We start from the raw sequence: 14,278 nt of genomic DNA on the forward strand, positions 1-14,278 counted from the left end.
TTGGGCTCCCTGGAGTCTTTAGTGATTTTATGAGCTATGAAGAATAGTGCCAGATCTAGTTTCAAAATAGTTAAGCTGGCAATCGTGTTTGGCCAGGGCAACAGAACATATATATTTGTTACATCCTTGCACAGTTTGAACATAACACCATAAATAGAAATGGGGCCTAGTGTTACTATCTTCTAAAAATACAGTAATAAATACAGCAAGTAGCAATGGGATAGACAATTCACTATTTTACTGGTATTGGCTGATAAATGCAGATTGGCATATTGATTTATTTGTGAAATTGACAATAACTTGACCACACTGATTTCTATACCAAAAGTTTGGAATCTAATGCACATTTCTGTAATTTTGGTATAGAAGCATAGTGGTCAAGAGGGTATGGTATCCGTCTGCCATGCAGGAGACCCAGGTTCAAGTCTCACTAATGATCTCAGGTGGGTAGTTTCCACACATAAGTAAAAGGGGGACCCTCCCATTTTAATTTGCAAACATATTTATTATTTCCAAATGAGGGGGGGGAAAAGGGTTTTTACATGCATACAAACAATTATGTTTCATCCCTTGATTGTTCCGGTTCTTCGGTACAATTTCAGTTTACATTTTGTTTTGCATTTTATACAGGGTGATCCAAAAGTCCCGGAACGGTCACATATCATGAGAAATACACATCGAATCGGAAAACGAAAAAATTCGTGTTTAATAAGTGAAAGAAAGCTATTCAATGATATCACACTTCATTCTCCACCCCCGTCCCCTGGGGGTTGGGTGGGGACAACTGTGAAATTTTAAATGGAAACCCCCATTTTCTATTGTAGAATCGGAAAGAGGACTTCATTCCGAGTCCAACGAGCTATCAACCATCCTTCTAGCTCAATTAGGAACCGAGATATCGCGATTTTAAATTTTCGAAAGAAAAAAAGAAAAGAAAAGTGAAAATTTCATAAAACCCAAAAAAGCGATTGCAGATTCGGAATCTTCATGTGATCGTAGGCTCCCCCTTCCATATATTCTATTGAAAGGTCTTGATGTGCAGATTCTGAATCTGCAATCACTTTCACTCTAGCTCAGGGGCAGAGATATATCTCTGAAATTTTTTTGGGTTTTATGAAATTTTCAAGTTTTTTTTTACTTTTTCTCGCAATTTCTCAGTTCCTAATTGAGCTAGGAGGATGGTTGATAGCACGTTGGACTCGGAATGAAGTCCTCTTTCCGATTCTAAAATACAAAATGGGCGTTTCCATTTAAAATTTCAGTTGCCCCCCACCCCACCCCACCCCCGGGGGACGGAGGTGGGGAATCAAATGTGATATCATTGAATAGCTTTCTTTCACTTATTCAACACGTATTTTTTCATTTTCAGATTCAATGCATATTTCTCACGATATGTGACCGTTCCGGGACTTTTGGACCACCCAGTATATAATGCATAAGTTGTTATAATTATAAAATGTGATTTGTAAACATGATATATATATATATATATATATATATATATATATATACACACACACACACACACACCTAGGTATATACAGAACTGTGTATGCAAGCATAGTAAATTTAGTAATCCGTAACGAGGATAAATACATTATAATAAGCACTGGTAGCTATGACACATGAAGTGGGTGATATTTTTGTGAGATTAATTAATGAACATTAACATGTTTTTTATATGTACAGTGTATACATCCATATATTTATGTTGATACCGTGATTGTTGAGTGCATGTTCTTCAATATGCTGGATTGTGGAGGAAAATACAACTACACTGAAGTCACAAGCAAAAGTGTGTAATTCACAAACTCATCAACATGATATGCATGAACAACTTTCGTCATAACACTACACGTCCATTCTTTCTCACGAAAGACGATACAGATTTGCAGCATACATGATGAAAACAAGACAACAGACCTACGTTAGATAACATAGAGTAATAAGGTATGGCGCACACTGATGGCACGCAGAGATCAGGTCTGGCTTAAATCCTTAGTCGGTATACGACAGTGATCATTCCGGTTCTCCGGTACAATTTTGGTGGGGGGAGTTTTCACACAATCTCTCTGCATATGGCTGTTCTGGGGTTCACCCAGCCTTTAGAAAAAAGGGGTACTTGGGAGAAACCCTCGGGAGTAGAGGCAGGCAGAGCATGGTGCTGATCATATGAACTACACAATGGATACGATCATGCATGTGTGGAGCCCCTACTTCCACACACCTATGAGCCTGTATGATTTGTTGCAATGTACAGGGTATGTTTTCTTTGTATGAATATAAAAATATAATTCAGTCCTTATGAAAAATAAGAGTTTCATCTATTGAATTTGTGCACCGACATGTTCACACAAACGTTATAACATTAATGAAAATGAAACACTTACTTTTTTGAACACTTACCCTTTTCTCCTTGTCGTCTGTGGAATCTTCAGTATCTGAAAGGAAATAAACAATAAGACTTTCCCAGGAAAGAACAAACAACAGCCTTCTGCATACTTGCTTCTGTTAGTTCCTACTCCCACCACCAGATGCTCGGAATTCAGCAGTCTCTACACAGATAATGCTAATGCTTAACACCGTTTGTCCAGTGGAACTCTTAACAACACTTTAAATTTCATTCTTAGAATTACATATACAGTTTCTCTCAGGGGAAACTGACTTTTGGGTCACCCTATATGTATTTAAGTAAAAATCACATAAACACAATTTTTGATGATTTTTGATGTAACGTTTCAGGAGAACACAAGGTTCCTTCATCAGCGACACTTCGTCATTATTCGCACTCTCAAATCTCAAAGCTTCTGAAGAGCAACAGAACACTGAAACTGACCAATGGTTAAAAAACTTTTCGACACTCAATGTGTGCATTTACTTCTATCAAGACAGTTATAAGGCACACAAAATGATTTTACCCAGTTAATGTACTAATCCAGCAAAGTGGCAAACATTGAGGTACCGAATCTTTGGTGACATATTCATCTCATGTACCAATGTACATGAAAAAAATAATAACAACGACAAAAACATGTCCAGGAAAAACACATTCTCCACATGATTCTTAGGATTGCACCTTGATGGCACAGAATATATCAAATTACAAGGTGTACAACTTTGCTTCCGCCGTTTTCCGACAGGTGGCAACAACAGGAAATAGCGGTCGAAAGAAGCAGATCGCAGACGTCACGCAGTTAGCTTGGACCTCTGTCAAGATAACCCCATTCAAACATTAGTCGAGTTGTGTGTGCATCGTGAAGTTGTTCGCGATTGAAAATGTCAGTGTACGAGCCAAATTCTCACCATTTGCGGGAGGTTCTACTTTTTTGTTTCAATATGAAGATTTGTTGATTTAGTTTATTTTACTTCGCGTTTTGTGCCTGTTGGCTAATTTGCGAAGATGGGGATGAGTGATGAAATGAATGGACATTCACAAACAACCATACCCGACCGGGAATCGAACCCGGGACCCTTGGCATCCTGTGCTAACCACTCGGCCACAGGGTCGGGCTGTTTCAATATGAAGAAAACTGCGGCTGAGGCTCATCGAATGCTCTCCACTACGTATGGTGAGGATGCTATAAGTGAGAGAACCTGTCGTGAGTGGTTTCACCCTTCAAGAACGGCGACTTTGACGTCGAAGACCAGCATAGTGGAGGAAGACAAAGTTTTCGAAGATGCAGAATGAGCTGTTAAAACCAAGTGAAACAATCACAGGTGCTCGTTATCGAACGCAATTAATCCGTTTGAGCCGAGCATTGAAGGACAAACGACCGCAATACAGCGAGAGGCACGACAAAGTGATTTTGCAGCATGACAACGCACGACCCCACGTTGCCAAAGTGGTGAAAACGTACTTGGAAACATTAAGATGGAACGTCCTACCCCACCCACCTTATTCTCCAGACATCGCTCCCTCTGATTATCACCTGTTTAGATCAATGGCTCATGAACTGGCTGACCAACACTTCCGATCTTATGAAGAAGTCAAAAAGTGGATCGATTCGTGGATCGCCTCCAAAGATGGACAATTTTTTAGACGCGGCATTCGTACGCTGCCCGAAAGATGGGAGAAAGTAGTGGCCAGCGATGGACAATACTTTGAATAATGCCTGGGTACATACAGCGTCATATTTTTGGGGAAACACGGCGAAGCAAAGTTGTACACCTTCTAGTATTTTCTTTTCACAGCAAGAATTAAATTCGGTTAATTTTGTCCCCGGAACTGAGAAGTTTTGATGCATATAACATTGAATTTTTTTGTATTTATTAGTTTTACATCAATTTTCTAAACCCACAGCACAATCATAAAGGAAATTCATAGAGATTGAGTACAAGCAAAAGTATCCAGGCTGTAAGTGGGATTATAATCCTGGAGTCTCAACTAAATAATACACAATAACCTGGACTGATGTAGTAAGTTTTCAAGTTTAAAGCAAAAAAAGGCAAGAAGAGTGTATGTGTATTTGCATGTACATGTCCAGGTGTAAGCAAGCTATTGCATTTTATGCAGAGAATATAAAATCAGAATTTTTGCACTAAAAACTTTGATTTTTATATACACTTTAATCCTTCCAGTATATTTTACATGATATGTATCTGGATATGGAACATTTTTTTAACTCTTGTTTTACCTGAGTCAAACATCCTGATTTATAATATAGGGAAACTATCTCGCAGTGTGGTATAAAAAGAGTGATAGAATTTCACAAAAAAACACGATTGTTTGCTTAACTTCAGAATGTTAAAACTAAGAACTAGAGCAGACTGTTGTGATTGTTTTGTGTCATTGCAAAAGGTTTCGCCCAGTGTCACTTAGGCAGTTTTGTAGCTAGCTGCATTCTTGCCACCTGGAGCAGAAACTCATCGGTACACTCCCCAGCCAAGATTCTTATTTTGGTGGACTCATTAGTGTTTTGGATAAACTTTCTTTACCTCATGTTACTGTTCTGCTTTTACCACATAGGCACACACGCACAATGTATAGAACTTGACCATCTTAAATGTGCTCCATTTCACAGCTATGAATCTAAGGGTGTAGTGCACATTGACAAAAGAAGGCTACTTTGGAGTTGACAACCCAGATAGCACATAAGCTTGTGGCAAGCTTGCGATAGCTTCCTTTTAGCTTGTCAAAGCAAGCTTGACGTAAGCCTGATGCATGTGATAACTAGCATGATAAGATGCATTTTTTAAAAAATAAAACAATACACACACCCATTTAATATAACAATAGAGATACTTATTAAACATAAACAATAGACAAAATGAAATAAAAACAAAATACGGTGGAATAAATTCCAGTGCGAATAAAGCACCAAAGCTTTTATTCCATGCGGCATACACTAGATGGCAGTGCGACTCAAATGTTAAACAAACATAAGTTTTAGTAACATCAGTAAGGATAACGTTGATTGTAATTGGTGAAAAAATGTGTTTTATTATCCTTCGAAAGATGTGTGAATATTGAAGTTGCAACGAAGATCAGAAAATAAAATGTGGTGAATAAAAGTGAAACTCCCATGATAAATATTTTTATCCCAGACTATATAATCAGGAGCTACAGTACCCGCCCAAATTATATCATATTCATGTTTTCTGAGGATAACTTTTTGGCGAGTTATCCGATCTCTATGAAATTTTCACAGCACTTTGAACTGTCTATTATGTTACCGTAGCCAGTGTGGTGTGCAATGGTAAAAAGCAGAATTGATTTTTTCGCCGATTTTCCGTATATTTTAAATCTTCATTTTAGAAGTGTTTTTCTATCTCAATCTGTAATTGTTTTGTTGAAATGTATTATAATAATCATTTCAGTGATGGGTAAAACAAAGCAAGTGCTCGATCTCACCAAGGTGCAACAAGATGCGATTGTGGCAGGCCATTGCCAAGGGAGGGCTCAGAAGGAGCTGGCAGAGCAGTTTTCGATCAGCCAGTTGGCTGTGAGCAAACTTCTGAAGTGTTGGCGGGTCCACGGAGTATACGTAAAGTAGGAGAAGACTGGGAGACCACGCACCACAGACCGTGTCGTTGATAGGATGTCTCGGGAGAATCCCTGACATACTGCAGTGGATATTGGACGGGAATTAGCGAGTCCAGGACATCGCCAGCCATCCATATGGATGATACAGAAGAGGCTGTAGGCTGCCAGACTGAATGGACATCGGCCAGTTAAGAAACCGCTTGTCTCCGAGAAGAATAAGAAGGCACATGTTGAATGGGCCAAGGCACATCTGAACTGGACTCGTCGTGAGTGGAATACCATAATCTGGAGTGACGAATTGAGGTATCTGCTATTCGGGACTGACTGTATACAGTGGGTACGACATCCTACAGGCACCAGATTCCACCATAAGTATCAGCTTCCTACAGTCAAGCACGGTGGTGTATCGGTCATGGTGAGGGGGTGCTTCTCTTCCCTCGGCACTGACCCCCTGGAACGCATCAATGGAATCATGGATCAGCATGTCTTCAAGAACATCCTGGAAAAAATCATGATGCCGTGGGCTCGTCGCAGCATGGGCAGAAGTTAGGTTTTCCGACAAGACAATGACCCTAAGCACCGATCGAAGGACGTCACGAGGTGGTTCGCGCAGCGCAGAGTGTCAGTTATGGAGTGGCCCAGCCAGAGTCCCGATCTGAACCCCCATAGAACACCTCTGGGAGGAGCTCAGTCGACGTCTGCGAGGCACCAGAGCCACTTCTGCGGATGAGAAGTTCAGACAGTGAAGGAGAAGTGGGAGAAGATCGACCAGTCTGTCATCGATACTCTCCTCGATTCCATGCCATGTAGATGCCAAGTTGTGATTGATAGCAAGGGATTTCGTACGAAGTATTAACTGATTGTTCACGTTGAAGTTGTTAGAGCACAGCAGAGTAGGCATAGTAGACTAATTTTGAGAGTAATAATGATGACTAGTTTTTTGCTGCTTTGCCCAAAATGACAAAATAAATTCTGTAAAATTTGAAAATGAGTTTTCGATGCTGTATACCAGTTTCAACTGTGATATACCTCACTAATAATATGTCAAAACTAGCAGATGAATTGAAGTAGGCTCAAATGTGTTATCCTCAAAAAAACAAAAAAATGATATAATTTGGGCGGGTACTGTAAGTAGTGCAATGAAAAATTGAATGCCAGTGTATAGTTAGAGATTGTTTGATTATTGATTAGTTCATTGAACTCTTCATCCTAACTATTGCATATTTTGGGGGAACACGAAAAGTTTCTATAAGTTGCAAAGAGAAACTGTGATGTTACAAACATGGGTGTTTGTTGTTAATTAGCCCCAATTGTTTCAGGTTTTGCTATTATCAATATAAGTGTATACAATGTACATTACAGCCATGTTTATATATATATATATATATAAAATTTAACTTAAAAATACATATTATCGCTTACTTCGAGCATTGCATTCTGTAAGCTTACAGCTAGTTATGAAAAGCTTGATGCAAGTATGCCTTGGCAAGCTTGCTGCAACTTCCAATTGTGTTAACTAGATTGCTTAATGTAAGCTTGCATCCAGCTAATAGCTTGCTTCATACTTGCAGCAAGCTGTCTGTGCTACCTGGGAAGCATCTTGCCACTACCCACCCGTTAAACAAGACTGCAGGACAGGGAAAGAAAGAAAGAAGTAGAAGAGAAAGAGAAGTGAAGAAAGGAAGAAAGCGGGGACAGAGAGAGAGGGAAGGAGATAGAGAAAGAAAAAGAATCCTTTTTTTTCTTTCCTTCTTTGCAAAGGAGAGAAATAGAGAGAGGCTCTTCCTCTGCTTCTCTTTCTCTCTCTCTGTCTCTTTGCAGAGAGAGAGAGAGAGAGAGAGAGACAGAGTGTGGTGCAGGTGGACATTCTTCTCTTGAAGGCTTTCAAAGATTCAGTTAAGTCCCATTCCTTTTTCACCTTCCTGTCTTCATCCCTCCTTCATACACATGCCGCTGGGCAAAGCAGTGACCATACCCAGAGGAGGGCTGGCTGCTCATAAGACGAAAAGAGATAAAAGATGTGGCAATAATTTACTGTCAACCATGACATACATTGTGGTTTCAGCAAGAACAGGGATCTATATTGGATTTCTCTTTACTCTTGCTTCTACTTTGAATGTCTTTTCATGGTTAAGTTTGCTAGACATTACGCCAGAAAGGCTGCAGTAGATCAGTCGTTAGGGTGTGTCACTACCATGTGAGACAGCCGGGTTCGATCCCCGCCAGAGGAGAACCGGGAATTTTTCCATCTGTTTAAGCAGCTCCAGTGCCACCCAGCATCGTATAAAGTGGGTACCTGGAGGAAACTCTGGGGGGTAAAGGCAGCCAGGTGCATGGTGCTGATCACATAACCCCTACCTTCTGCCGTGATCAAGGAAGTGTAGGGCCCTAACTCCATATCCCCTATACGCATGGGCGTCCGGAAGGGGGTCAAGGGGGGGCTGTGGCCCCCCCTGGAATATGAAAGTCAACCAAAAAATATATGTATTTCACACATATAATTTCATTTTAGCCACAATAATATGTGTTAATTATTGCATATACACCATAAATTCAAATTTAAGCAATGTTTTTTAGTGAACAACACTATTTTTGGGGAAAATTTGCCTTCGTTTGCCCCCCCTGGAAAAAAAATACCTTCCTTGCCCCTCCCTGGAAAAAATCCTGCGGACGTCCATGCCTATACGCCTTCATGGCATGGTGCAAAGCACAGAGGGAAAATACTACTTTTTTTTTTTTTAATTTATCCAGAAAGTGTTGGGGTTTAAGGGGAAAAACATGTATATTCATAAACTATTTACATTGGAATTCCACTACTTTTGATTGATTGAGTTCGTTTTAAGTCCACTTTATGCACAGTAAGGTTAATCGGGACTGGGCCTAGTTTAAAGTGGGATCTGAACCACAATGTAAACTAGGATTTGAACCACTATGTGCCTCCACCAGGTATCAAACCCGGGACCCCTTGCCTACAAGCCTAAACTACTTTCGACAGTTACCACCGATGCTGTGGAATTTTTCATAGCTGGGTACTAGTTATTGCATTACTTCATCGGAACTTGCATTTTGTGGATATCCTCCACATGATAGAAAGGGTCTGGCGAATATATATGGTTGGAAGGAGGTGCTGAGCTGAAATTTATTCCATGATGTCCTTTCCAGCATAAAGGTCTAGTTGGTAGATCATCTTGACTGTCATGTGGGAGACCGGGTTCGATTCCAAGGGTACGTGGTCTAAGGTTGGATTTTAACCCTGCACATCCCCTAAATGTGCCTTCATTGTACAGTGCTATAAGCACGGGGAACTTTATCTTTTCAGCATTGCAGTTTTACCATACTGAGGCACATGCCCCTTCTATTTCTCCCTACCCACAGCCTTCACTTACACAGACTACCAATCTCACACAGCACTGAGTTGACGCTGATTATGAAGCATCAAGAAATTAATAAAATTAACATTGTCATCGATCTAGCCACATGTATCGAACAAGCTCTGAAGCGATGGATTTTCATTTATTCATAGAGCATGCAGGGAGAAAGAAATATTACACTGCAACTTCAGAAATTACCTCTACACGCGCTTGTATCTGACGTTGCTGCTTCAACATGAATAGCAGGCGTGTGACATGAGATATGTTCATTCCACACTAGAGTACTGCATCGAACCACTTTCGCTCGCTCAAACTCGTTCGAATTTCCCATGCTCGAGCATGCTACACTCGATTGTACCGAACTCATAGTGGAATGATTGGCAACGTCCCATATTTCAAAGCCTAATGAGCAGCACTGTCAACCTGAAACCCATACATGGAAGGAAACCACTCTATGCAATTACAATTCTAAATGATAATTCCGTATATTATTATGTAAGACTCAAATGCAGCCCATATGAAAGTATGCAATATCTACAGACCGAAACGTGAAATGGATACACACTCTGATAGACCTGCCTCAGCAATTACAAATATCATATCACAGTTCAAGAAGTACGTGTACATCATTGTTCACTTACCGAAAAGGATAATCATATTCTGTGAAATAATAAAATGCAGTTATAACATTCAATTGAACATAATTTTAATGTGACAATAATCGTAGAAACATAAAATGTCAGCCAAGCAGTTTCAGCCCATAATCATCAATTTCATTTTCACATATCTTGGTAAGATATACAAAACTGCATATTAACATGGAGACGATGACTATGTTCATTTATTTTTTTCAATTTCACTTTGTCTTTTACTTCACGATCCATATTTGAGGGCCCACTTTCGTAGACAAATGACGGAAATACGTGTACTAATAGGTTTCGAGAGTTCTGTATTTTGCTCGAGCGGAAGAACTATCAATTCTGTGTGCCATCTAGTGTTGCTCGTGCAAACTATTTGCCACTCGAGCGAAAAACGCTCATTGCAGCACTCTATTCCACACCTTTACATGATAATAATAACCAGTGATGCAACAGCCCTTGTGGAGCAGGGCCTCCCTAGAGACTTAACTTCCGCATGCCACAGCAGAGGTGGGCAATCATGAAACTGGTTACGGGGTGACGTGTGGTCAGCACAATGAACCCCCAGTCACTGTTGTAGGTTTTCTATGATGAGTTACGCTACTCATTTGTAGCTCCCCAATTTTCTCACGATGGTGGGTGTCCACCGGTCACACACACATTCCAAAATCTCAGGAGTTATGCTTCCCCCAGGATACTTGAACACTTCGTAGGCTGAGCCCTGTCACGTACACAAACTGCATTATTGTTGTTTGACGTAGAGGATCATAGATGGCAGCATGCAAAAAGAACGACGCATATATTTGGTGATGCATAAAGCAGTTTAGAAAGTGGTCCAGAGATGGCAGCACTCCAGAAGACGTCTGCCATTGTGAAAGGAGAAGGACGAAAGTGCTGATATGGGGAAATAATGATTGTAGATATTAATACTAATTATAATGAAAGAAATAAATGAACTTGGCACAATAATAGGATATAAATAAGGTGGAAAGGGGTAATTGATATTCAGTAATAGCATAAGTGATCATTATATAAAAGTCGAATTGTAATTACGATTCTGGGTCTATTACGGTTCCCACGAACTGAGAGTTTCGTGTGGCTTTTGGGTTGTTTTTCCCAGGTGTAGCGCCATTTCACGGCAGGCACCCAAGCACTTTTGGTAGGCGCATCTATTGCCGCTCCAAGTTAAGGTTAGTGCTGGCCAGGCGGCGATCTTTAACTAACCCCTTTCTATTTGTTTGTCTGGGAGATCGATTTTCTTAATATTTCCGTCAATTTGGATGGATAAGATTGACAAAGAAGCCCAAAGAAGAAAAAATACACAATATGTAATAATTACAAGAAGAAGAAGCATTAGCAATTATAAGAAGAAGAAGCCTTGGCGATTACAAGAAGAAGAAGCCCAAAGAAGAACATTGGATACAATTAATAAGAAATAAAAATAGAAGAAAAATATTGTATGAAAAGACTTCCAAAGTTATCTAATATTTGTACATGATTATTCAAGAATATATTACGAATTGTACCCTCTGTAGTGGGTTAAATCAATTGTTTCTTTCCATATATTTGTAGTGTTAGTCACCCTGATCTGTGCCCAGAGGTATTGTTTCTACCCTGAGCTAAGTTGGCAGATGCTCACGTGAGAGGACGTGGCAGCCCAAAGCCTGACACCTTGGACTGAATGACCATGGGGGTGGATGGGACAACTTTACATGATAGTTTTGCTTTATTGATTTGGACATTCCTGCTATACCATTGGCCAGTAAAGAAAAGAATAAAATACATATGGTGATGGAAATACTTGTTCCTTTTATGTCTCATGATTTTACTTATTAGGGTCATTACATGGCCATCAATAGGATTCTCTACAGGGGCAAGGGGAGCAGCAAAGAATTTTGTTATTGCATTTTCTCCGATGATATATAGCTATATTAGTCTTACTTGAAATTATCAGTCATTTATAATAATTAGTGTACATTGCGATGACAAACAAAATCATATGTGTAAAATATATAATTATACCTCAGCCCTTTCAATGTTGGTGCATATATTTGTATGAAATCACTTTAAGTAAGAAGACAAAATAAAATATTACTCATTTATTGTGATCCTCAGTTGTGCTATTCAAGACAAAGTAATGGTCCTTTTTTCATATAACTATCAAAAGAACAGTGCAATGAAGAAAAGATTTGACAGGACAGTTAAATTAGAATTGCTGGACACACAATACGAGCTGCTCGCACATAAATGTGCTTATGTGCGAAATGAAAGCATATAAGCTGTCTTCCCCCCACCCCCAGCAAAAAAAAAGAAAAACTCACATACCTTGTGTTAGTTGAATGTAGTTGTTTTCTCCCCATACACAAGATGATAGTTGCTCCCTGTATTATCTAAGTTAGTACGAAGTGCAATTCCTAAAACAGTGACAGTACATTAATTATTTTGCTTAACCCTTTGATGCATGAATTTTGAAAAAAAAAATTAATGTTGTTCATAAAATTTATGGTACTTTAGTATTATACGGACAACGTTAAATTATATTCCCCTCGCACACATACCTAACCTAACCTGAGAAACGTATTTGGCGGAATACAAGTGGCGATCGGTGGTGGCAGCGTCAGGTATCGACACTTTCAACCAGGAAGTCTGTATAATACTAAAGTACCAAATTTATTCAGGTGGAACTGGTCCAATATACATCATTGATCAATATATTTACAGATTCTTTTTTTAATTTATGGGGCCTAAAAATTCAAAAAAAGGTCACAACCTCACATGAGGTTTCCATGAAGAGAACACTATAAGAGGGAGAAGCTTCTCATTGTTCAGCAAGTATGGCAATTTTCTAAACAACCTGGACACCAAGTGTACATTACAGCTTCCACACAAGTATTTGGATATTCTCGCACATCTTTTGTCTATACAGGAAAGGGAGAATTTTCTGTACACTTTGCCAGCCTCTGTGATGTAGTGGTTAGCACATTGTGCTGTGATACCAGGGATCCTGGGTTCATATTTCAACCTGGGCATAGGTATTCTTTGTGAATTTCCCTTCATCAAATTCATCATATACATCTTTGTGATTACCCCAAATTGACAGAAATGTGAACTAAAAAAAAAAAATAATCAATCAAATTTCTAACATTTCTAACATCTTTAACCCTTTTCTGCAACTTTTTGGTAATTGCAAAGTGATATGATCAAGTTCATGAAGGGACTCTCAAAAGGAAAATCCATTCTTACACAGGAAGTCGAACTAGGGACACCTGGTTCCATAGTATGCTGTATTAACCACTCTGCCACAGAGGCCAGATGGTACCGTTTGGTAGTTATTTCCTGGTATTATCATAAACACCTTCAATTTAAATTTATAAGCGAAAACGTTCCCTACACAATAAACACACAAGCTGTAATACATTATTTTATGTAAATTTTCTGACATGTTTGGCTAATTGCAACAATAAGGATGAGTGACGATATGATCAAATTGACGAAGGGACACTCCCAAAGAACACCCATGCCCAGGCCAGGATTTGAACGCGGAACAGCCGGCGTCGTAAAATGCTGTGCTAACCACTCCACCACAGAGGTCGGCAGATCAGGAAAATAAGACATTAGAAGAAACACGATGTGGAGCGCTTAGTTTCGTTTGTAGAAAATTAGTCACTGGAAGAAGATTCTTTATTGCTTGTGTAAAAATTGCAAAACACCTCCAAAATGCATGCAGGCCTCATATGACGCTCATTGTCTCTCATGAAAATTTACCATACTTGCACACTAACCTCACTTGAGGCGACACATTTTTTAACCCTTTCGAGGTGGAGCCTCCAGATGACAAAAAGTAACTGAAGGACGTTTGATGAATATTTCAACAAACACATATCTTCGTAATAAATGTTCAATAAACAGGAAACCGAATAAAAAAAACATGGAATCTTTTTGGCTTTAATCTCCAAGCATCCACCTCACATCTGCCGTCATCTCCGGGTAGACAAAAGCACACGTGTTTTTCAAAGGCTTTATAAGTTAAAGGGCTCAGTCTTTCAAGTTCTAAACAATCATCATTTCTACGCAGTAAATTTGGATCTGGAAGGAAGAAAGGGATTAGAGCTATGTTTGTCCTGTGTTTTCCACTTAGCAACAGGCGGAGAAGTGGGAGGGGGAGGAAGCATTTCTGTATAGCGTTATTCGAGAGTGCTTTTCTCAGCATGTGCCACACAGGTGGCTACGGTCTTCGGGGGAGGGGAGAAGCGTGGGTGAAATGTAATACACACTTGAAGACAAGG

The 14,278-nt window shown here is 39.6% G+C and overlaps 1 protein-coding gene across 7 annotated transcripts in view; it reads right to left on the bottom strand.

Annotated features, from left to right (window-relative positions):
- The window catches only part of LOC145981621 (ATP-dependent DNA/RNA helicase DHX36-like), a 92,318-nt gene that overhangs the window by 58,223 nt on the left and 19,817 nt on the right, over positions 1 to 14,278 (bottom strand). For 4 of the 7 annotated variants that reach the window (XM_083114996.1, XM_083114997.1, XM_083114998.1 and 1 more), the window contains one exon: positions 2,407 to 2,441. In XM_083114996.1, the coding sequence (XP_082971122.1) occupies positions 2,407 to 2,441 (35 nt within the window). Of the gene's footprint in view, positions 1 to 2,406; positions 2,442 to 12,317; positions 12,407 to 14,278 lie in introns of all 7 variants that reach the window. The other 3 variants (XM_083115001.1, XM_083114999.1, XM_083115000.1) reach the window with 1 other exon arrangement.

Source organism: Lepisma saccharinum, chromosome 29 (assembly GCF_977018435.1).
Source record: "Lepisma saccharinum chromosome 29, izLepSacc3.1, whole genome shotgun sequence".
In the NCBI taxonomy this organism is placed as follows: domain Eukaryota; kingdom Metazoa; phylum Arthropoda; class Insecta; order Zygentoma; family Lepismatidae; genus Lepisma; species Lepisma saccharinum.